Source organism: Podarcis cretensis, assembly GCF_951804945.1.
Source record: "Podarcis cretensis genome assembly, chromosome: 2".
Lineage (NCBI taxonomy): Eukaryota > Metazoa > Chordata > Lepidosauria > Squamata > Lacertidae > Podarcis > Podarcis cretensis.
Genome location: NC_137171.1, coordinates 109,916,679 through 109,939,610, shown reverse-complemented (window position 1 = coordinate 109,939,610; position 22,932 = coordinate 109,916,679). Strand labels below are relative to the sequence as shown.

The 22,932-nt window shown below is 46.4% G+C and overlaps 2 protein-coding genes across 4 annotated transcripts; both read right to left on the bottom strand.

Annotated features, from left to right (window-relative positions):
- Positions 1-1,915: 1,915 nt before the first annotated feature.
- On the bottom strand, positions 1,916-12,545 carry PPP1R11 (protein phosphatase 1 regulatory inhibitor subunit 11). The gene is made up of 3 exons (XM_079964212.1): positions 12,245-12,545; positions 8,695-8,803; positions 1,916-4,819 (listed from the first exon to the last, which is right to left on the bottom strand). Exons 1-3 carry the CDS (start codon positions 12,308-12,310, stop codon positions 4,599-4,601), a joined length of 396 nt encoding a protein of 131 aa, XP_079820338.1. The 5' UTR covers positions 12,311-12,545; the 3' UTR covers positions 1,916-4,598.
- A 3,822-nt stretch (positions 12,546-16,367) lies between these two features.
- POLR1H (RNA polymerase I subunit H) lies at positions 16,368-20,847 on the bottom strand. Of its 3 annotated transcripts, none has more exons than XM_079964184.1 (5): positions 20,752-20,847; positions 19,833-19,985; positions 18,957-19,057; positions 17,684-17,793; positions 16,368-16,597 (listed from the first exon to the last, which is right to left on the bottom strand). In XM_079964184.1, exons 1-5 carry the CDS (start codon positions 20,804-20,806, stop codon positions 16,573-16,575), a joined length of 444 nt encoding a protein of 147 aa, XP_079820310.1. In that variant the 5' UTR covers positions 20,807-20,847; the 3' UTR covers positions 16,368-16,572. The 3 variants fall into 3 exon arrangements, with proteins under 3 accessions (XP_079820310.1, XP_079820312.1, XP_079820311.1); XM_079964186.1 differs by having other exon boundaries at positions 20,666-20,799; XM_079964185.1 differs by having other exon boundaries at positions 20,627-20,766.
- Between the last annotated feature and the right edge of the window lie 2,085 nt (positions 20,848-22,932).

Sequence of the window (22,932 nt, the reverse complement as noted above, 5' to 3'; positions counted from 1 at the left end):
TTTTGCTCCTATTCTCTTTACCAGCAGCCTACTTTTCAGGCATGATATAACCACACATTCTTCTGAATGAAACTTCCCTTTCCTGGTTTGTACAGCTGCTGGGGAATATATGACGTGGAAGCAGGGCATTCCTTAGAAACAACCCTAATTTTAAACCATGTTTCTAGCCCTTATGACATACGTGGAATTGGGTGTGCCTATCAGAAGCCAGAGGCGCTGTTTGAAATATGACTAGCCAAGTGTTTATGCAAAATAGTAACCGCAGAATAAATGATGCAAAATATGGGAACCAGCCATATTTGACCTTGGTGTAGAATTTCTAGGGTCCCCCAGCCTAAGTGCAGGATATGCACAGATCTGTTCATAAACCACCCACCCCCAGACCGGGGAATAAAAGGATGTCCTTCAAGACCTTTCCCCCAAAAGCCTTCTGCAATTGTTTTGGTGTAAAGATCTCAAACAGCTTTATTATGGTGAGCAAGAGCAAGTCCATATCGCATCTTTACCAGCCCTGCCACTTCAGATCTTTTAATCTCAAGCCTAGGTCTTTCCTCATGCAAGACCCGAGCTCTTTTACGGAGCTACAGTTTTTATGTTTGTGGGCGGGCGCACTGTTGTCCCTCCTAAATCAAATGCAGCAAGAAAGACTAGGAAGGTCTCGTATATATCCCAGAAGGTACTCTTGTATCGCCTTGGGAAATGTGTGTTTTAGACCCATGTGACGAGTTGGCTACTATCCAGCCATGTTTGGAGGCATGTAGCTGGAAACTGGGACGCGGGTGGCGCTGTGGGTAAAACCTCAGCGCCTAGGATTTGCCGATCACATGGTCGGCGGTTCGAATCCCCGTGGCGGGGTGTGCTCCCGTCGTTCGGTCCCAGCACCTGCCAACCTAGCTGTTCGAAAGCACCTCCGGGTGCAAGTAGATAAATAGGGACCGCTTACCAGCGGGAAGGTAAACGGCGTTCCGTGTGCTGCTCTGGTGCCGGTTCGCTGGAGCAGCTTCGTCACGCTGGCCACGTGACCCGGAAGTGTCTGCGGATAGCGCTGGCTCCCGGCCTATAGAGTGAGATGAGCGCACAACCCTAGAGTCTGGCAAGACTCGCCCGAACGGGCAAGGGTACCTTTACCTTTACCTTTAGCTGGAAACTGCAGAATTCCCTTTTGCTCAGATCTTGCTTGTGGGCTTCCCCTGACACTTTGGGTAAAGGAGGCTGGACTTGACAGACCATTGGGCCTGATCCAGCATGGTTCTTCTCAGGTTCTTGTTTTAACAAACCACCACTGAAGGAAGCTAAAGGATTAGCATGGCCTAATAAAACAGAAGCAGGTACTTTAAACACCTTTACCTGCCCTCTAGTGGTCAATTCATTTAACAGCATTGCCTCATTCATGATTTGAAGTTTTATTCCTTGACCTCATTTCCTCTGTGGAACTCAAAAGAGCACACATATAGTTCCCAGCACTGTGAACCATACAAGTGGTTCTGATTAAATAAATTTGCTTTTCTGTGCAGAAAACAACACCACCAGAACTGTTACAGCATATGCCTTCAAACCATAACGCAGGCTGCCTTTGTTTCACTGTGAATTTATATAATGCAGCTTGCAAAATGAAAAGATCTAGTTTTATTTTTTTAAAAATTAAAATAAAAGCATGTTCCTAGTCCTCTGTGTTGCAGAAATAAGCTTTAAAAGTGAACACATTGGCTGCTGAGGCTGGAGAGGGTGGGTAAGAGGAATTACAAGTGGCTAGGCTGAAGTATTATTCAGTTTCCTCTTGTCAACCTCTGTCTGCCAGTTGTCCATATGCTCCATTTCTTGTTACCGCGCTAGGAACCCGCCCCACCCCCCCAGCGTGCTGGAGGCAGCAAGTTCTCGACTCATCCCTCAGCGCATCTGCTAAACGGCAACTGTGTTTAAACAAACCAGAATTTAATTGGTGTATCAAATAATCACAACACTTGCGTAATGTATGCCATTTGTAATGAGCTTGACAAAATTTGGCATTTGGGGTTGCAATACATTTGAGATGGGTGCATATCTTATAAGCCGGTTGAGCTGCACAGGACTTAGGGCTACTGGAGTGACCAAGGAAGCAAAGATTTCTGTCCAAACCTGCAGGCATTTGTATTTTAAACTCCGGAGGCACCTTCTTAAGGTGCTGCATCTAATTTTCTTCCTAGAGCAAGTCAGGAGAGAAAGCAGCTTTGCTAAGGAGCATTTTGGCCCCCCTCTTTTCTTTTCTTTTTGCTGGTAAATGGGGATGCTTATTATTTGTAGAGCAACTACGTGCGGCTACAAGCTCAGCAGTTCCACTTGCTCAGCCTCCCATCTTGTGGCCAATAGGCACTTCCAAAGCCAACAGAGGAAGTGCCCAAGATGGACCAGCTAAACATGTCACATTTCCTTCGTCCAAACAAGACAGGCCAATAATAACACCAGTCATGACTCGCCTATGAAGTTCCTCACCCGGCCCGTGTACAGAAATCTGTGGCTTACCCTAGCGCTCCGAAACTGTGTTCAGCTTATTGGGGGAAATGTAGGACCCCAAGTGATGAAATCCTCAAGCCCCACACCTCCGACTTTCCCTTGATTTGGGCCAAATTGTGCCTGCTTTTGAGGGCTATCACAAAAGAGGGTGATTAGGCCCACTTTACCCATCAGGCAATCTGAACACCGTGCTACGGGAATGAAAGCATGCTGCACAAAAGAAATTCATCAAGAGGCTTCCCTGAACCCAAAGCACTTGCTGAGAGAGGAGGTGGTGGTGGCAGCAGCAGCCCACCGCATCTCCAATCTCCTGCTCTGCAATGTGTTCTTGCTCAAAAGAGTGACTGATGCAGAAATGGATGGGGTAAGCTTTGAGAGCAACCGTGCACCACTTGCGTTCACTCCCTGATAGAGAATCTTTTCAGATCAGAGTGTAACGTGTGCCTGTTTTAATTCAGGCAGGCCTATGCCTCAGCCATTGGAAGCTGGAGAAATGTTGCTGATAAGGAGTTCTCCAAACCAGGCAGAGGTTCCCTAACTTGCTCAAAACCTTGTGGAAAATGTTTGCCATGTGCTTCTCTGGGGTAGCGTGACTTTTAATTAGAAGCAAGCCGACGCTGGCGCACAGGGGCCAGAGAGGGTGCGAGGCTGTACAAAACAGAGAACTGAAAAATTCAGCCCAGGACTTTTTTCATGAAACCGCGGGCAGGGATTGTTACAGAGTGATCTGTGAGTCATGCAAGGGAAGGTGCCTCTGTCCCACATTGCAATGCCAGGATCCCTTTGCGGTCATGTGAGATTTCGGGGGGGGGGGGGCGCGCAGAAGCTCGTTTAGTAAGATCCTGCAGCCAAAGGATGGAAAGTCAACAGAAGGCTGGTATTCTTCATGCAAGGTCATGAAGTCCACCTTCTGCTGACGTTCCACTTCACCGTGAAAGCTGATCAGGATCTGTTTTATTCGATCGTGGACCTTCTCCAAATGAGGACCAACCCTGCACCCTGGGCAGATGCCAGAGTCTACCACAGCACATAATTCTCAGCCGCCTTCCACGTCCACAACGCCTCTTCCCCAACTCCAGCACCAGTTTCTGAATCCCTACCCACCACCTCATGAGTTAGGTGCACCCACCCTGATTTCCTTCCTTTTCTCCCCAGCCCCACTTAAAAGAAGATATATCACAGCCTTCCATAACATAATGAAAAAGAAGCATTGTTGGGTTTTGTTTCATATTTTTTTTTAAAAAAGGAACCGTGGAAGGGACGGGTGCCCTCTTAGAAGGACACAACTGAAGACAACCAATCACAGTTGTTGTAGCAGTGCGGAGGAGGAACCGAGGGCTCCTGGAAAAGTTTAGGATGGTGGGGAAACCCCACAGCTGCACCCTTGAGGCAGCCATGTGTCAGAAGCAGTGGCCCTGCAGCAGTGGGGAGGCAAAAAGTGGGGTACGGGGGGGAGAAGAGAAGTGGGGGTGGGAAAATCAGGGATCAGAGAGGGCAGGGTGAGAGTGAGAGAGAATGAACTTCATTGAGGGTTAGAACTGGGCTGATTAGGGAAGGAAATTGCTGGGGAAGGACAAGGGGAGGTGGTGTACAGGCAGAAAACGGAGGGGTACTCAAAGTCGGGAACAGGGAGCGAGAGGGCATGCATGTCCGACAGGAGCTCGGGCACAGCTCCATCGCTGCCCTTTTCTGAAGCAGCACCCGTTTCCCACCTTGTTTATCACTGATGCAAATATTTAATGAAGCATGGGAGGCAGAAATTCAGCCAAGAAACCCAGCGGGCGCTCTCTTTCTCTCTCTCTACATTCCACGTTGGGTGGAGTGAGGATGGGTGTCACCAGACAGACTCACCAGCCATGGATGGACAGATAGACAACAGTAGCAGCTCTGGCACAAGGCAGGTGGGGAGCTAGATGCACGTGCCCTCCCCTCTCCTCCCTCCCCCTCCCCTGGGACCGAGGCAGCACCAGCGCCGGCACAAGACGGACGGGTAGCTGATTGTGCGGGCCCTCCCCTCCCTCCCCCTTGCCCCTGAGTTGGGGCAGCGTCAGTCCCTGTTTGGGGCGGAAGCTGGGGCTCCCCTCCCCCGCCCCGTGGCAGGGAGGGGTTCAGTGCTGCATCGCCCCGGCGTGGTTCTGGTCAGGTGGCTCCGACTTCTGGGGGCTGCTCTCCGACGGGCTGGGGTCTCCCGCTTTGCCCCGCCCCTTCCCGTGCTGGCCTTTCTTGTGGCCCCGGATGCAGTGGGCGTTGCCACAACCTTCGTCGTCCTCGTCTTCGCTCTCTGTGGAGCTCTCGCCAAACGCCCGCGGCTTCTCGTAGATGCAGCAGCCTGCGTCGGGTGGGAGGGGAGGGAAAGCAGGCAGGTGAGGGACGGAGAGCGTTCAGAAGAAAGATGGTGAGAGAAGTCAAGGAAAGGAAGATGGGAGAGAGATGGGGGGAGGGAGGGAGGGAGGGAGAGAGAGAGAGAGAAGGAAACAGAGGGAGGGAGGGAAGGTTTAAGAATATGGGTAATCATCCAGTGTGTGGAGGATCATGATGTGGAAAGAAGGATGGGATTTAAGAAGAGAGGGTGGAAAAATGGGATGGAGGACAATCATTAAGCAGGAGGGGAAAAAATATGTAGGAGGAGAGGAAAAAGAAGGGGTGCATCATGATGGAAGAGAGGAAACAGCAATTACAGGGTAGTAGAGCATTAGGGAGAAGAGCGTAAAGGGAAGGGCACAAGGAGTGAAGGAAAAGAGGGGCAGAGGAAGAAGGGAGAGAGAATCAGACAACAGCCTGCCAATGACCAATATCCTTTGGGAGCAAAGGAGCAAACCCTCTCATCTACCAGTAATTCACACACGTGGACATCTTTCAGACAGCCTCAGAAGATTTATCTCCTGTGCAATGTCAGCTGCAGGTGTTGAACCTGCGTTGTCAGAGTGAGCAATTCAACTCTCTCTCTCTCTCAGGTGTGGCCAGGGAGCCAGTGGAAAGCAGAGGCCAAAAGGATGAGAAAACCTCCTGTCATGCTTCTCCACTCCTCACATGTGAAGAAAGAGGAAGGAAGGAAGGATTCTCTCCTAGCATAAGGCCTACTGCAGCCGGAGGTATCCCCCCAGGAAGGAAGGCTATAGCTGAGTCAAGCAACCTGAAAGCTTTCTACCTCCACCTTCGCCTCTTCCTTAAAAATCTGTTAGGCTGTGTCCAGCAACATTCCTTGCAGCGATGGAAGACTCTCTGACCCAGCAGAGGCTCCCGTCAGGTGAGTGGGAAGGGAGGCCATTGTTAGTGATCCCCACTTCTGCTGCCTGCAGCAACCTCCCATGCTGTGCTGAAGGATCCCCAAACCATCTGGAGCAGGTTCTGGGGGGGCACTAGAGAGGGGATGAGGAAAGAGGAGGAGCCAGCAAAAATGCTCTCCATCCCCATTCTGTTGACTGAAACTGGATCAATGTGGTGCATCCCTTACATCCGTGCAAAGGAGAGCACTGGATTCGGCCCACAGCTGACATTCAAGCATAAGAATGGCAAGATCAAGAACAAATGCCCAGTACCATACACACACACACACCTTTTCTTCACCTGTCTGTATTACCCCTCACTTCTCAGTCTATATGCTAGTTCCTTCCCTCTAACACTTCATTGTATTGTCGCTTCATGCACTCTTGAGTGTATAATGTTTGCACCTTATGACTGCAGACAGCTTGTGCCCTGGAAAATCTCGCAGGTACTGCGATGCAGTTTTATTCTCCATGGTCTCCTCCTGCCACCACGCTCTGTTCCAATCAATCCAGGCACTGCTAAGGTAACAATTCTTCCCCCTTACCACTTTGCAGCTATCACTTGACATGCTCCCTTCAAGCATCTAGATACAGTGGTACCTCGGGTTACATACGCTTCAGGTTACATACGCTTCAGGTTACAGACTTCGCTAACCCAGAAACAGTACCTCAGGTTAAGAACTTCGCTTCAGGACGAGAATAGAAATCGTGCAGCGGCGGCACGGCAGCAGCGGGAGGCCCCATTAGCTAAAGTGGTGCTTCAGGTTAAGAACAGTTTCAGGTTAAGAACGGACCTCTGGAACGAATTAAGTACATAACCAGAGGTACCACTGTAGAAGCGCTGAGCCTCTGGGGTTCCTGCTGGCAACTGGCTGCCAACCACAGCAGGAACATCTGTGTCCAGCAGGGCGTAAGCAGCCTTTGGTCACCAATGCCTATCACTTCTAATCCAAGCTCTGCCATGGGAAGGTAAGAGAAGCCCTGCTCCTACGAAACAAAGGCCCCTCTAGCCTGGCATCCTGTTCTCAAAGCGGCCACCCACGTGCCTATTGCTGAGTCATATTCAATAAGCATATTATTAGAATACGGCAATCAGCCATTTTCAGGGGATGCTGGCTAATGTGGGATGAAATTATAGTGGCTGGGCCAGGATACAAAATCACACAGGAGTTTACCCGCAAGTAAACATACCAGGGATTTTAAATCTCATCTGCACTAGTCTACAGGCCTCCTCACACATAAATCTCAACTGATACTGCCATTCCAATACACCAGACCAGGGATGACGAACTGTGGTCTTCTTATGGTCCATGCAGCCCTCCAAACAATAGTGTCAGGGCCAGAAGGGTGCCTTGCCAATCAAAAGCAACTCCTTGTGAGTAGACAGGTGCTATAGTAGAGCTGGTGCATCTAGCAGAAAGGGCTTTGCAGACTTGGCACCAAATACAAACATCTATGCATATACATGTAACATATTTTTGTCAGTGCACTGAGTTCTGGAATATTTTACTTCTTAAAGCTTTTGCTTCCCTTTTCCAGTGGGAAAACCTTTATACACCTTGATTAAAATTAGGGCGAGCTGCCAGTGGATGTGGGGTGGAAAGAGAGCTAGAATAAAGTGAGGGAGGGAATAAAGTTGCCCCAGCCTCAGATCTTGCCTAGAACCACCAGCTGGTCATCCCTGTGCAAAACTGCTCCCAAACATCAGCAAACAAATACAGTGGTGCCTCGCAAGACGAAAAGAATCCGTTCCGCGATTCTCTTCGTCTAGCGGTTTTTTCGTCTTGCGAAGCAAGCCCATTGATGGATTAGCGGATTAGCGCTATTAGCGGCTTATCGGCTTTTAGCGGCTTATCGGATAAGCAGATAAGCGGCATAGCGGCTTAGAAAAAGGGGGGGGGGAGGAAAAAAAAGTCGGAAAAACTCGCAAGACATTTTCGTCTTGCGAAGCAAGCCCATAGGAAATTCGTTTTGCGAAGCGCCTCCAAAACGGAAAACCCTTTTGTCTAGCGGGTTTTTCGTCTTGCGAGGCATTCGTCTTGCGGGGCACCACTGTACCTGCCCCCACAAAGCATTTCTACTACCACAATTGCTATAAAGTTGAGAGCTAATAGCGAAGCTGAGAGTGATGGACTGGGACCAAGAAAATCCGAGCTCAGATCAGAACTTGGCCATGAATCTTTGTCTCAGGCCAATTACCGTCTCTCAGCCTAACCTACCTCACAAAGTTGTTTGTAAGGATAAAAGAATTAAATGGGTGTGGCCAGGTTTTAGAAGGAGGGGGGAGAAGAGAGGAACCATATACACTATCCTAGATGCTTTGGGAAAGTACAGAATAAAAATGGAACAACAATCATAAAATGGTGGCTAAACTAGTCAAATACATCCCTCAACTGCTGGTCCACAAACGACATCTGGCTTGCTGAGCCTATTGGATTGGGAGCATTGGGCACCCAGCTTCCCGGCTGTTCCAGGTTACTAAGTTTACGTGCCACACTGTGCTGCTGTGCACACCAAAGGACATAAGAAATGATGGCAGCTGGGGGACAAGTGCTGGTGAAGAAAAGGCAGCATGACAGGAACTTGGCTAGCAGACTCCGTGATCTCACCACAGAACCAGGGAGATGGGTTCATGGGGGGCGGGCCCTCTGGGGATACAATGAGAATACAGTGGTACCTCTAGTTACAAACTTAATTCGTTCTAGAGGTCCATTCTTAACCTGAAACTGTTCTTAACTAGAGGTGTGCTTTCACTAATGGGGCCTCTTGCTGCCACTGCCACGATTTCTGTTCTCATCCTGGGGCAAAGTTCTCAACTCGAGGTAACTCTTCCAGGTTAGCGGAGTTTGTAACCTGAGGTGTTTGTAACTTGAGGTACCACTGTATAGTGAGGAGTCGGTCTCTCAAAGTAGCCGAGATAGGTGGAAGCGTGGCTCACATTTAGAAGATCTGCGTCCCAAGTGTTCATTGTCCACCGTGTCACTTGACCATTCCACTTTCTTGGCCGGTTTCCGTTTCCTCAGTTTGATGGTGAGGCTGCGATTCTCCTGTGAACGTAATGGTGAGAAACAGGGAGAAGATTGTCTCATGCGTAACAGAAAAGGGCATGGCAATTCCCCCATTCAATACACGAGTACCTGATTGTCAAAACCTCAAGTCCTCCAGGAACACTTTCCGCATCAGCATGTCTGCCTAGGAACTCGTTGCCTCTGCCAATAGTAAATCCATGTACAACAGCAGAGGATTCTGAAGTCTTAGCGGCTCCTCCTCCTCCTCTCACCAAGCCAATATGACAATATCCTCTTGTCACAGGCCTTCCCACAGAAATAAGAAAAAGGCCTGCAGAGGCGTGCCTCACTGCCTGTGCAGACTGTTTCCAGCCATTTTTAAATATCCCCTGGGGCAGAAATGGGAGGCTGCCCAAAGAAATCAATTGAGAAACCCAAGATTTAACTGCAGCTGTAAGTAATATGATCTCAGGTTCTAGGGATCAGATTTGCATTTTCTTTGCACCACCGTAAAAAGCACCAGCCAGCCAGCAATTTAACATGCAGCAGTACAGTACTGTAAAGCAACACATTACTTTTCAGTATATTTATATGTAACCATTTTCAAAAGCACAGCCACGCCAGTCCGTTGTAGCAAAAGCAATAGTCTTGCAGCACCCTGGAGACCAGTAGCAAGATTTGCCGTGAAACCAGTGAAAGGCAAGGGCAACCACTGACACTTTGCTGTAAAGGAAATGCCAATCAGATCTGCAGAATCTATTTATAATCCCCAACGACTTTCAAAATCAGCCATGATTCTGAATTTTGAAAATGTTAGGAATGCTCCCTATCTTAATTTGTGTCTCATGCTGCATCGTCAGCGTATATCAAGTTCAGTGCTTTTATTAAGGAGTGTTAAAGGATGAATCCATTACTTTTACAGTATTGGCAAATCCACTGTACTGTGTCTTTGCTGCCATCTTTTGGAGGGGCAGCAAGAAGTAAAGAAACACACAAACATCTAATCACAAGTAAGCTAAAATCCTGGATTTCTTCACTGATTCCTATGGGCAGCTCTCACTTCTGCTCTGGTGAGAAGGAAAAATAACTTGCACCAAACCCATAAACTGGTTCTGCATTTTTGCTCCATTTTTACAAGTCTGTAAAATTTCCCGATAGAGGTAGGTAGAGTAGGCTGAAACAGACATTGTAGTGGCTGCACTCACATTGTTGTGGGGCATGATGGCACCATAGTACAGAGTGGATGGAGCTTGTCAGGAAAAAGAGAGAGAAAGAGCTGCTACTACTTCTTGAACTAGTCAGGTGGCAGGAGACTGGACGAAGGTCACCAGCTAAGCAATTATGGGCATGCAATAAATATTCCATCAACAGCTGGGAATATTTTAGAAACAATGGGAAGGAAGACCACAATGCCACACAGGATCTACACATAGTGGGGCAAGCAATTGAAGAAGAAGAAGAAGAGTTTGGATTTGATATCCCGCCTTTCACTCCCTTTAAGGAGTCTCAAAGCGGCTAACATTCTCCTTTCCCTTCCTCCCCCACAACAAACACTCTGTGAGGTGAGTGGGGCTGAGAGACTTCAAAGAAGTGTGACTGGCCCAAGGTCACCCAGCAGCTGCGTGTGGAGAAGCGGAGACGCGAACCCGGTTCCCCAGATTAGCAGACTACCGCTCTTAACCACTACACCACACTGGCTCTCAGTTATCAACCTGCTTGTTTTGTGCTGAAATTTAAAATGTGTTTTATTTAATCCCTCTGAATCTTCCTTGCTTTCCATCCCCACTCCTTAGGTTGCCAGTTTCCCTTCTACTACTGGTTTGTTTTCCAAAATCTGTGAAAAGTGACTCTGATACCCAGCAGATTCGGTGGGCTTTGCATTGCAGCCTACTTAGCTTTTCTAAACTGTTCCATAGAATTAAAGCTGGAGCAAACCTTGCAGGCAGTCCAGCCCAACCCCTTGCTTAATACAGAATATACAGAGCTGTTTACTTTCTGAGATAGAGAGCACCCATCACGACAGACAATTGGCTCCATTGCTGAACTGCTCTCCTATTGTTTCTCCTAACGTTTAATGAAAATCTGTAACAAAACCATTAGATCTAGCTCTGCCGTCTGGATCAGAGAACACGCCTTTGACATCTTCTGTGTGACAGCCCTTCAGGTACTTGGAAGAATGCTACCATGCTTTCCCAACTCCCAGCCTTTCAGTACTGCTAACTATCCATGCTGCCTTCCTCTGAACCAAGCTGTCACAGTGCTTGCAACCAAGTAGCTATAAAAGCACTTTTGATTCTTTCTTACTGTAGCTGGAACACAGGAAGCTGCCATATCACGAGTCAGACCATTACGAGTCCAGCTCAGACAGGGTTATTACTCCAGTCCCATCTGGACATGCCAGGGATTGAATCTGGGACCTTCTGCATGAAAAGAAGATGCTCTGCCACTGAGCTACAGCCTGTCCCCACTTATCCACTTAAGCACCTTCCGCTTATCCATTTGCTGTTGCCTTCACAGCCTAAATCACTTTGCTTATTAACAGCACTGAATATATTTGGATGCTGCTGCCATTGCAAATGCACAGGAGATGGGTCAAGCAAGGCTGATGGGAATGAGAAAGCAACTGATAAGGGTGACCTGAGTGGTTTAGCAATCTATTCTTTTCTATGGGGCCCATCATGAAAAACAACCGTGCAATACTGGGTTGAGTTGTGCAGGTTCTCTCTCCAGCTCACAAAACCTTGACTGTGACACCCAGCAACTGGTATTCAAATACATTGCAGCGGAAGACACGGCCATCACGCCGGCTGCCAAAGGCTTCACTTCTGCAAAAAGCAGGCTGGCTGACTCACACAAACCTGCAGTAGCGGCAGCCATCCTTTTTGCACAGGAGAGTTGGCATGGTGCAGTAGCTTACGAGTGATAAAACTAGGAGCATGCCGGCTCAAACCCACACTGTAACCAAAGCTCATGGTGTGACCTTGGGCCTCCCAGCCGTACTTGACTTGACAGGGCTGGCCGTGAGGATAAAATGGGTGCAGGGAGCTCCTTGGGGCAGGATGAAATAAGCGCAGGGTGCGGATCCCTATATATATATAAAAGAGCCCTGTTGCATGGTCAGACCAGAGGTCCAGCATCCTGCTTCCCACAAGAGAAAACGATGAAAGGGAAATCGCAAAGCCTGTGGATGCCCCACCCTCGCACGCTCAAAGGAGCATCCCACCTCTGGCCATGACGAACGCCCACAGATGCACCTGACTCCCTCCGTGAGTCTGCCTCACCCCCCTTCCAGAGGCATTCGCGGTTGCTACGGCAACCGAGGGGGACCCGGACCCAGACACCGGGGGCGCTGCTCCTCCTCCTCCCCCCCCCCCAACTCCATCACCGCGGTTGTCATGGCGCCGAACGCAGTCCCCCTCCCGGCCCGCCCGCTCCCCACCCCCCTTCGCCCCGGCCGCTCCCTCGGCTCCCCGTCCTCACCGGCTCCGTCACCTCCGTCTCGGTGACCGTCGAAGAGGCTCCCACGGCGGTCGTGGACTCCGCCATGGCGCGGCTGCCTGCGGCCCTGTCCGCCGTGGCGCCAGTTGCAGGGGGGACGGGGATTCGGAGGGGCCCGGAGACAAACCTCGCCCGGAGCTTTCGCAGCCTCGCGGGAAACCTGCCGGCAGCTGTTCGGACGCGCCGCAGCTCCTCTCCCTCTTTCGTTCTTTCCCTTCCTCCACCTCCTCCTCCTCCTGCAGGTGCAGCAGCCTCTCCCTCAGCCGACTTCCGGCCCCGCCACTTCCTACTTCCGCTCAGGAGTCCGTCGCGTTAAGCGGTCCCCCGGCTGGGCACCAGAGTCATTTCCGCCGCATGCGGCAGGAGGAGAAGAAACCAAAAAACCAACAGATGGCACCGGCGCGCGCGTAGTAAAAGGAGGCTCGCGTTGTTTGAGAGAGGCTTGCCCTTTGCTCAGTAAAGTGTGCTTGCGCTTGGGCGGTCGCAGAAGTCGCTCGGCATTGGCTCCCCGCTTTGGCCAGGCATTATTTTTAATACTTTGTTGGGAGCCGCCCAGAGTGGCTGGGAAAACCGAGCCAAATGGGCGGGGAATAAATATATTATTTACAAGTCTGAAAATGATGCTTATATTATATTATTATAGACCAACGTCTATGCTGGCTCGGCCATGTCCACAGAATGGAAGATGGCACGATCCCCAAGGATGTGCTCCACGAGGAGCTAGCTTCAGGCACCAGGACCATCGGCAGACCAACTCTGCGCTACAGATATGTCTGCAGTTGTGGCAGGAACCCTGGCCTGTGGGAACCGCTTGTGAAGGACCACAGCACCTGGAGACAGGCAGGTTGTGTACCCGTAGCAGTGATCAGAGGAGAAATAAAATAAAAAAAATCCTTCCAGTAGCACCTTAAAGACCAACTAAGTTAGTTCTTGGTATGAGCTTTCGTGTGCATGCACACTTCTTCAGATACACAGATTCTGTGTATCTGAAGAAGTGTGCATGCACACGAAAGCTCATACCAAGAACTAACTTAGTTGGTCTTTAAGGTGCTACTGGAAGGATTTTTTTTATTTTGTTTTGACTATGGCAGACCAACACGGCTACCTATCTGTAACCAGAGGAGAAATGACCACTGGGAGGAGCACAGAGAGAAGAAACGCCATGATGCATCTCCAGCAGCACATGGTGCATCTGTCTGCAGCCTTCATTTGCCCCAGCTGCAACAAAACAGGCCTCTCCCTTATCAGTCTCTACAGCCGCAGCAGCAGGCGCTGTAACTCTCCAGTGGTTTGACTTCACCCCAAATGTTGTGCTCCTCCATGGCTCCCAACAACCTGGTGCCTTGGGGATCCTGCCATCTTGCATTCTGTGTACATGACCAAGCCCTAAGATTATCGTGGTTTAAGCATCCATGGATTCAAAAATCTTTACTAGACCATAAAAGCACACGGCACAATAAGTCTCCTTTGTTTCTGCATTGAAATGGTCATAGTGTCAACAGCTCCTGTAGATATCATGACTATTTTTTTAATTGGATTTGTTTAAATGTTTTCATTTAAAACTTTGCAGATGCTGCCTCAAGGACATTTTTTGTTGAAAATCATTCTACAATAAATTATTGTGGTTTTTATAAAAAAAAGTTATGCAAATAATTTTCAGCCTTGGGGGTAGAGAGGAACCTAGAAAAACTACCTTCTTCATTTGGAATGTAGCATTGGGAAGTTAGGGTACTTCATAACATCTGGAAGTGCCAGGGGCGAAGAAAGAAAGGTAGGGGCTGTGAAAGAGAGTGAGCAGAGGAGTCTAAGGCTGCAAGTCTAAGCACACTTCTAAGGGAATAAGCCACATTATGCACAATGGAACTTACAGCTGTGTATTAGGAACATAAGAAGCTGCTTTGTTTGGAATCAAACTGTTGGTCCGTCTAGCTGTCTAGCTAAGTATTGTCTATGACTGGCAGGAGTCTTTCTTGGTCTAAATGAGACATGTTGGGGATGATTTACCTTTGAACCTTTTGCTCACAAAACACCATCAAATCACAGCTCCTTCCAGAATTGTCTCCTAAAATTGCACAGCGGGAATATAAGCTACCAAACTTGTGTAGGGTACTGAAACACAAGGGACATTTTCAGATTGTTTTGAAGGGTGAGTGGGAAGATTCATGGCAAGGTACAAAGGCCCATTTTAAAAATATATTTAAGATTAGATAGCAACTCAGCTGCAAGTGTGTAGAATATTATCAGTCAAATATATCTTTAGCTGACTGTAGATTCAGGTAGGTAGCCAAGTTGGTCTGATGCAGTCGAATTAAAATTTAAAAATTGTCTAGTAGCACCTTAGAGACCCACTAAGTATGTTCTGGGTATAAGCTTTTGAAGAAGTGTGCATGCACATGAAAGCTTATAGCCAGAACAAACTTAGTTGGTTTCTAAGGTGCTACTGGACAATTTAATTTTTTAGGTGACTGCTTTCAGTTTTGCCTCAAAGGTCAGGTGCTTTTTACTCATTTATTAGTTTATAATATATGTGTTACATTTATGGCTCAGGCTTAAGACTGGTATAATTTACTTTTCAGTAGTGAAGCTGGGCACAATCATTCTCATTTTAACAACAGCTGTGAGACAATAAGCAACTCTGGGCAAATTGCTGACTTGGTATTCAAATAGATATCCCACCTCTCTCATCCATCCTGTTAGTAACTCCTACCTTAATTTCTACAACAATTTAGATATTTCAAATAAACCTCTCAATAGGGATGTTAAGTGGCTGGCCTCAGCCAACCCCCGCCCATTGCTCTCCAAGGCACACAAGAACCAAAGAACCTTGTCATTATCAAAGTAGAAAACATCAAACTGCCATATTCTGCAAACTATATATTACAAATAGGTTTTATCTTAAACAATAGCAAACACAGTAAATAAAGAGTTCACACATCAGTGGTTCAGTGCTCATTTCTTCTCTTCCCAAATTAGATTTTATCTTGAACAATTGCAAACGCAGTAATAATTAGTGCACTTGTGACAGAGCAGTGGTTCAGTGCTCAGCTATCGTTTCAGTAATCCAATGTTTCATGGCTAAAGAGCTTAGATATCAAGCTTTGTAGTAAATAATATACAAGAGAAGACACTATGTAAACGACTTAAAGCAGGGGTATATCTGTCCCCGCCTGCATGTTTCCATCGGGAAGAGTGTAGAAAGAGAACAATGTCCTTCAGTTTGTTAAACCTCCTGCTATTGTATCACGTCATTTGTTAAATTACTGCTATCGCATCATGTAAGACGAAGGTGTTCACTTTTGGTATGGGGCTAAATATATAGGTAGTATTCAACTAATTTTTATTCAGAGTAGATTCAGTGGACAGTTGACAGTGCAACAGACTCCCTAGGGAGCTGGTGGGCTCTCCTTCCTTGGGAGATTTTAAAGCAAAGGTTGGATGGCCATCTGTCATGTATGATCTAGTTGAGATTCCTGCATTGCAGGGGGTTAGACTAGATGACGCTCAGGTTCCCTTCCAACTCTTCGATTCTCTGATTCTATGACTCATTGTAAGTGATTAGCAAGGCTAGACTACATCCATTAATTTCAATAGCTCTACTTTTAGTAGAACTTCAGACTAACCGAGTATATCAAATTAGATCCAGATTACGTTCTCCCACTAAACTCAGCGGGAGCCATTTTGACAAGAGCCCACCTCTAGCTGTGTAGCCTGATACTTCCATCTACAGAACCCTGCCTTGACTTCTGTTTCCTTGGTCGCAATGAAGTGTGACAAAGGCTGGGGATCTGCTGAAAAGACGATAGAGGCAGCCCATTGCTTCAGCACTTTCAGTAACAATCTGCTGATGGGAATCATGATAACCAGGAAGAAAACTTTCAATGAGGGAAAGCCGCTCTTCACCACTTTGATTTTGAGGAATAATAATAATAATAATAATAATAATAATAATAATAATAATAATTCTTATACCCCACCTATCTGGGTGGTTTCCAACAAAATATCAAGAGTATTCTGAAAAGGTTAAGTACAGAAGGCAGGAAATAATCCACATGAGGACCTAGCCCACTCTCCCTCATTGACCACCAAACCAGCAAGATGATGCATATGCAAAGAAAACCATAAAGTGCTTTATTCTGCGTAGAGTTACAAGGGGAGCTACAGGCACTATGCACGAAATCCTCCATCTCAAGTAACAGAATGTTTCCATGGAACCCAAAAAGGACTCCAAGGCCATAGTAACTAGACAAAAATGACCCTCGGAAGTGAAGTTCCTCAGACACAGTGTCCCCCACACATTTGGGTAAAGCCGATCAAGAATCTTCCTTTTCCTGGAACCTGGAAGTGAAAAACAAATACATATGTATTTGTAAGGCCATTCCCCAATGGAACTTGCCAACGGAAGCAACTCGCAGAGAATGGTGACTGGATGACAAAGAGAATGGGGTTTTGTAGCACTGCACTCCAAAACACTTGAGCAACCTCTCCCAGTAGTGTCCATGTAGATACCGTACAGAGGAAAGTCAGGGATGAGATGGATTCTCACAGGCCCTCAAAAGGCAACAGCCATGGAGTTTTGCAGATCTTCCCTCAATACCATCTTATGAGAACTACTCTCCTAGAAACATGAGAACCATCATAAAGTGGTATCTCCAGCATTCATCCTAGGGAAGGACAGTGGCATGGCGATACGAGTGACCGTTCTGCATGCATCAGGTCTTAGGTTCAACCCACTGCACCTCTATGTAGTGTTGGGAAAGACTGGGGAGCTGATGCCAGTCACTGCAGACCAGCTGGGGCTGAATGGAAAGTGATACCTGCTGAATTAGAAGGGCCATAGCTCAGAGAGAAGGTCCAGGTTCAATCCCTGACTTCTCCAGGTAGCGCTGCAAATACCCTGTCTGAAACACCGGATAGCTGCCACCAGTCAATGTAGACCATGCGTGGGTAACCTTTGGTGCTCCATACATTGCTGAACTACAACTCCCATCAGCCCTAGCAAGCATGGTCAATGGCCATGGATGGGGGGAGGGGAGGTTCCTTACACCTGGTGTAGGCAACACTGAACTAAATGAACCAATGTTCTGACACAGGAAAATACAACTTCCTCGCCTTTGTAGGCAGCTCAGAAGAGTTTAAACCTACTGCAAAGCCCAGCAGAACCAACAGGGATGCATCAACTAGGTCCCAATGGAGACTATTCACCAAGCAACCCAAGTTCTTTGTCTCAAAACCAGGCTGGATGATGCAATCATAATAAAAGTTTGTAGCACATGTTTCTTGGCAAATCAGTTGGGGTGGATGGGGTTGCTCATGGTGCTAATAATCCAATAGGGGAGAAACAAACATATTTTGAAAAGCATGGACAAAGCGAACAGGGTGTCCAAGAGAGGCATGAACAAGCTGTTAGTAGCCTATCCTTACTTGCATCGAACGCAGGTGTAGAAGACCGTCTGCCCTTCATCCGCAGACCTCATCTGCCGCGTATGGTATGCCATGCCCTCGTTCCCGCACTGGGGACACTTCCTGTCAATCTGAGAGGAGAAACATAGGATAGATTCAGACCGGGAAGTGGGTTTCCCCATTTGGAATTTCATTCAGAGAACCCGCTTGGGAAAAAGAATATAAAGACATCTAAAATTCCAAGCTCAGCACCCAAATTGCAAATCTGGGAATTACAATTGTGCCCCCAACATTTTCTTCCTGAGATCAGTTGATCTTTTGCAGCAGCTGTTTTTAAGTATTTTGGACGGAAAAAAATTTGATGTGGTGGTGCCAGAGCTCCTTCGAGACCTGAGGACCAACAAAAAGGGCTACCAACAAAACCGGCAGAGAGAGACTGACAGGGATTTGAAGGCCTCAGATGTGAGGAATCCAGGTTAAGAACTGCTTTTGTGGACATTTATCTGGGAAGGGATGGAAACCGGGGTGGGGAGGGAGGGGAGAACAGAATTTAAAATTTTTTACGACTTTTGTATTTGGTGATTATGACCTATATTTAATATAAAAAGGGGGAAATTTATGGAAGGGAACTTGGGTCAACCTTAGAAAAGGATTTAATATTTATAAGAGAATTGGATAAGTAAAATTTGGCCAAGTAACAAGAATCAATTTTAAAAATAACAACAATATGTAAAGGATGAGAGATAAGAACTTGTTGAGTTAATTACTGGAATTGGGATGTATGAAGGGGGGATGGGGGGAGGTCAGGGAGTGGGGTTAAGAAAGTAAGGATATGAAATTATACATGTTTTGTCTTTGTGTTTTTTTTTTTGTGTGTGTGTCTATAAAATGTGAAAATTTAATAAAAAACATTTTCTTCCTGACCATGTCAGCCAGATTTCATGGGCAGGATTCAAGGTATGTTGCTGTTGTTTAGGTTCCACAGTGAAAATCCAAAATTCATTGAGAAAATTGTGCACACACTCCGCAATTCATATTTTAAAAGTGTGCATCTAAAAGTTTAATGTTGGCAGGGTCAAATTATAAATTCTGTACTCTTTTATATAGTCCACTGTAAACAAGTGTACCTGCAGGCATGGAACAGCAACACTGCCCTGACAACAACTTGCATACCACCCCACCACTTTTGAGCTACCTCGTTTGAGTTAAAGGAACAAAGATATTGGGAGGCCTTTGCTACAGGCAACTGAATCATTCCAGTATAACACCTACTTTCATTTCCCCATCCACTTACCAATGGTCCCTTGACCGCACTTCCTTCATCCTCCGTCTTCAAAGAGGTGGACTCTGCACTGTTGAATGTGACGGATGTATGCACAATTCGCATCTCAAAAACTGTGTAGAGAAGAAACGTATGAGGAACAGAGAACAGAATTCAAAAATGCAAGCTTAAAACCCCCTCCTAATACTCTTTACAACAGCCTTCCATTTAATATCTCACCTGGCAGCCACAGGTGTCAAGGAAATCCAAACAGGCACATGTAGGGACTTCCATACAGGCAGCAGCTCCTGTGTTAGCCTGCTGCATTCTTATGCTGGCTGCTTAAGGAGTGGGTTCATCTTCTCAAGACAACAGGCTGATGAAGGAGGGGTGCAGCAATTCATACACATTTGGTTTCCATGCTAGACTGCTAGTGGTGAAGGGAGAAGGCAATCCTTCATCCACAGTCAGCACAGAAATGCAGCCTATCAGCCTCTTAGCAGAGAAGTAAAAAGAACAACCCTAAAATAGCAAGATAGCAACTGTTGTGGGTTTATCTACAAGGCCATTCTACACTTTCACCAGTCTGAGAGCACAGAAAGCGTCCCCATTCTTTTTGGGTCCAGGCAAAATCTGTTGCAGGCACTTCAAAATACTCAAAATTTTGTGGAAGAAAAACTGGTGACCCCTCCCCCAAAACTTTTCAAGAGAGGTTCATAATTGCTATTCCTCTTTTAATGAGAGATTCCTAAAAGTGTTATAGGTATTTACATAGCAGCTCCACGTCTGAAGTTGGGTGAGTGCAGAGATGCAGCCCACAATTATACTCTTGGATGTCCTCACCAGCCTTCAGGAATTTCTAACATGTCTGCACAACAATGGAGTAAGAGCAACAGGGGCATGTCTTACCTCGCACATCAATGGAGTAAGAGCAGCAGGGGCATGTCACCTTGTCCTGGATCCCTGGCAAAGGCAGGACAGTACCGCACTCGGGACAGAAATCGAGTTCTGATTCAAAGCAGGAGCTGCCTTGTATCATAATGACCAAAGTAAGTGGAAACTCTGAAGGGAGAAAAACACACACGTGGTCATGAAAACATCAGCTAGTCCAAGTGAAAACACATGTCAATGCTTTAGGAAAGGAAGGCTTTGGGAGCTACCTCGTATCTCTTGGGTGACTGCCCAGCTAAATATAGTCCCTTCCATCCATTAACTCCTCCATTTATCTGGACAATCGTTCACTGTATCACATACATTGGTACCTCGGGTTAAGTACTTAACTGGTTCCGGAGGTCCGTTCTCAACCTGAAACTGTTCTTAACCTGAAGCACCACTTTAGCTAATGGGGCCTCCTGCTGCCGCCGCGCCGCCGGAGCACGATTTCTGTTCTCATCCTGAAGCAAAGTTCTTAACCTGAAGCACTATTTCTGGGTTAGCAGAGTCTGTAACCTGAAGCGTATGTAACCTGAAGCATATGTAACCCGAGGTACCACTGTACATCATGCAAACTGAAAATGGATTCCTCCAAGAAGCCATTGTAGCAAACTTATAAGGAGTTACAGTTAGGATAAATCCATCTTGGGTAATCTTGCGGCTATATAAATAAATAAGAGGAGAAAGTCCTCAAACCCCCAAAATGACCAGTTTCCTTTCTGACTTCTTTTATATCACCCTATATATAAATAAATAGGGCGAGAACTTACTCCCCGCTAAAGCCGCTGAGGCTACAGCAGCAGATCTACAGGAACAGAACCGGAGCTCTGCAAATCAAATCAGGCAGACGCCAGGCTGCCCGATTCTCCCCAGGCTCCCTCCTGCGTCCTCTTACTTGGTTTGATGCAGCAGCTGGTTCCACGGGCAGCTGATTCCGCACGTGGTTGCATGGAACACTCACTTCATTTCCTGGAGAGACAAGCTCGGGAGCCTAGAGCGCCCGTGCGTCTAGAGAGGTAAAAAAGAAAGATCCAGGGGGAAACCGCTAGAGCGTCTCCATCCATGGAGGTCTTCGAATTTCACAGCTGGAATCCCGCGCTTTAGGATTAAAGGCTCTTCGACAAGCGCACTTTGGTTCCCAGTAAATGCACATAGGATCAGACTAGATAGGATTTTCCGAACTGGGGTTTATTTGTTTGCTTGTGTGTTTATTAGATTTCAGTGCCGCCCTTCATCCGAGGATCACGGGGCGGTGTACAATAAAAAAACACAAATATGCATGACAAAAAACAATAAAAACGCTTATTTTTGTCGCTATGTTTCGTATAGCTTTCAACACACCCGCCAAAAATGCCTCCTAGAGCAGCTGTCAGATCAATAAGAAAAATTTAAAAAAACAAGATAGTTCCTCAGTCTTGAAAAACATGACACAGAAAGAAAATGGATGGGGTTGGAAAAGGAAATATGCAATGACTGTGTCGCAGATTTTAGTGGCGGACTGGCTTACTCTCAGCTAGCTATTTATCTTACGTATACTGAGAATAAATAGTCAACAGGAAAATACAGTTTTCCAAAGCTACCATATTCACTGCCATTGCAAAGATGGTGTGAAAAGTGATTGTGGTGAATGCAAAAGCTCCTCACTGGATTGTTGGCAATGAGTGAAACTCTGCTTCAATATAAGACCATTTTCTTTTTGAACATTTTAAAACATTTTATTTTTAAAATTAAATTTCTATTTTTTAAAAAAGTTTTTTATTAACAATTTCAACATAACAATACAGTGGTGCCCCACAAGACGAATGCCTCGCAAGACGGAAAACCCGCTAGACGAAAGGGTTTTCCGTTTTGGAGGTGCTTCGCAAAACAAATTTCCTATGGGCTTGCTTCGCAAGACGAAAATGTCTTGCGAGTTCCTGCGGGGTTTTTTCCCTTCCCCCCCCTTTTTCTAAGCCGCTAAGCCGCTTATCTGCTTATCCGCTAAGCCGATAAGCTGCTAAAAGCTGCTAATAGCGCTAATCCGCTAAGCCGTCAATGGGCTTGCTTCGAAAAAACCGCTAGACGAAGAGACTCGCGGAACGGATTAATTTTGTCTTGCGAGGCACCACTGTATATCAAAACATATCATATTCATTATTTTCCCCCTTTCCCCCCACTCCCCATCAAACCCTCCCTCGCCCCCCAAGACTTCCCTCAGCTCCTCTCTCTGATTTCTCAACACAAGCTATTCTCTGCATATTATAAAATTATGCCAGTCCTTATATTATCTATTGACCATGTTATCAAGCAATAAATTTGTGTATGTTTATTCAAAACCTGCCAAGGAGTCCAATTCATTTTGTTGTCTTTTTAAATACTTTGTAAAAAGTTCCCATTCTTCTTTAAAGTCACAGTTGTGCTTATCTCGCAATTTGTATGTCAGTTTAGCCAATTCTGCATAGTTCATCAATTTCTCTTGCCACTGTTCCTTTGTCGGGGTTTTCTCATTCTCCCATCCTTGTACTATCAGGACTCTTGCTGCTGTTGTAGCATACATGAATAAATTCTTTATTTTCCTTGGCAGGTCTTGTCCTACAATCCCTAACAAAAATGCTTCTGGTTTTTTTACAAATGTCATTTTAAACATTTCCTTCAATTCATTGTATATCATTTCCCAATTTTCTTTAATTTCTCTACATTCCCACCACATATGAGAAAAGGTTCCTTCCTTTTCTTTACATTTCCAACATATGTTTGACCCGGTTTTGTACATTTTTGCTATCTGCACTGGTGTTATATACCATCTATACATCATACTCATATACGGTAGTTTTCTTTCAAAAGAGAACAGTCTGTAAATTTTAAATCTATTTTCCACAGTTTTTCCCAATCTTCAAATTGTATATTATGTCCTATATCTTGGGCCCATTTCATCATGACCAATTTCACCTCCTCATCTTTTGTTCCCATTCTAACAGAATACTATATGCACCCTTCAGCAACTTCACTTTCCCTTCCATGACTTCCTTTTGAAATCTAGAAGTGGTGTAACTAAATCCTTTCTTGTTGTCTTCTTTGTACATCACATGTAATTGCC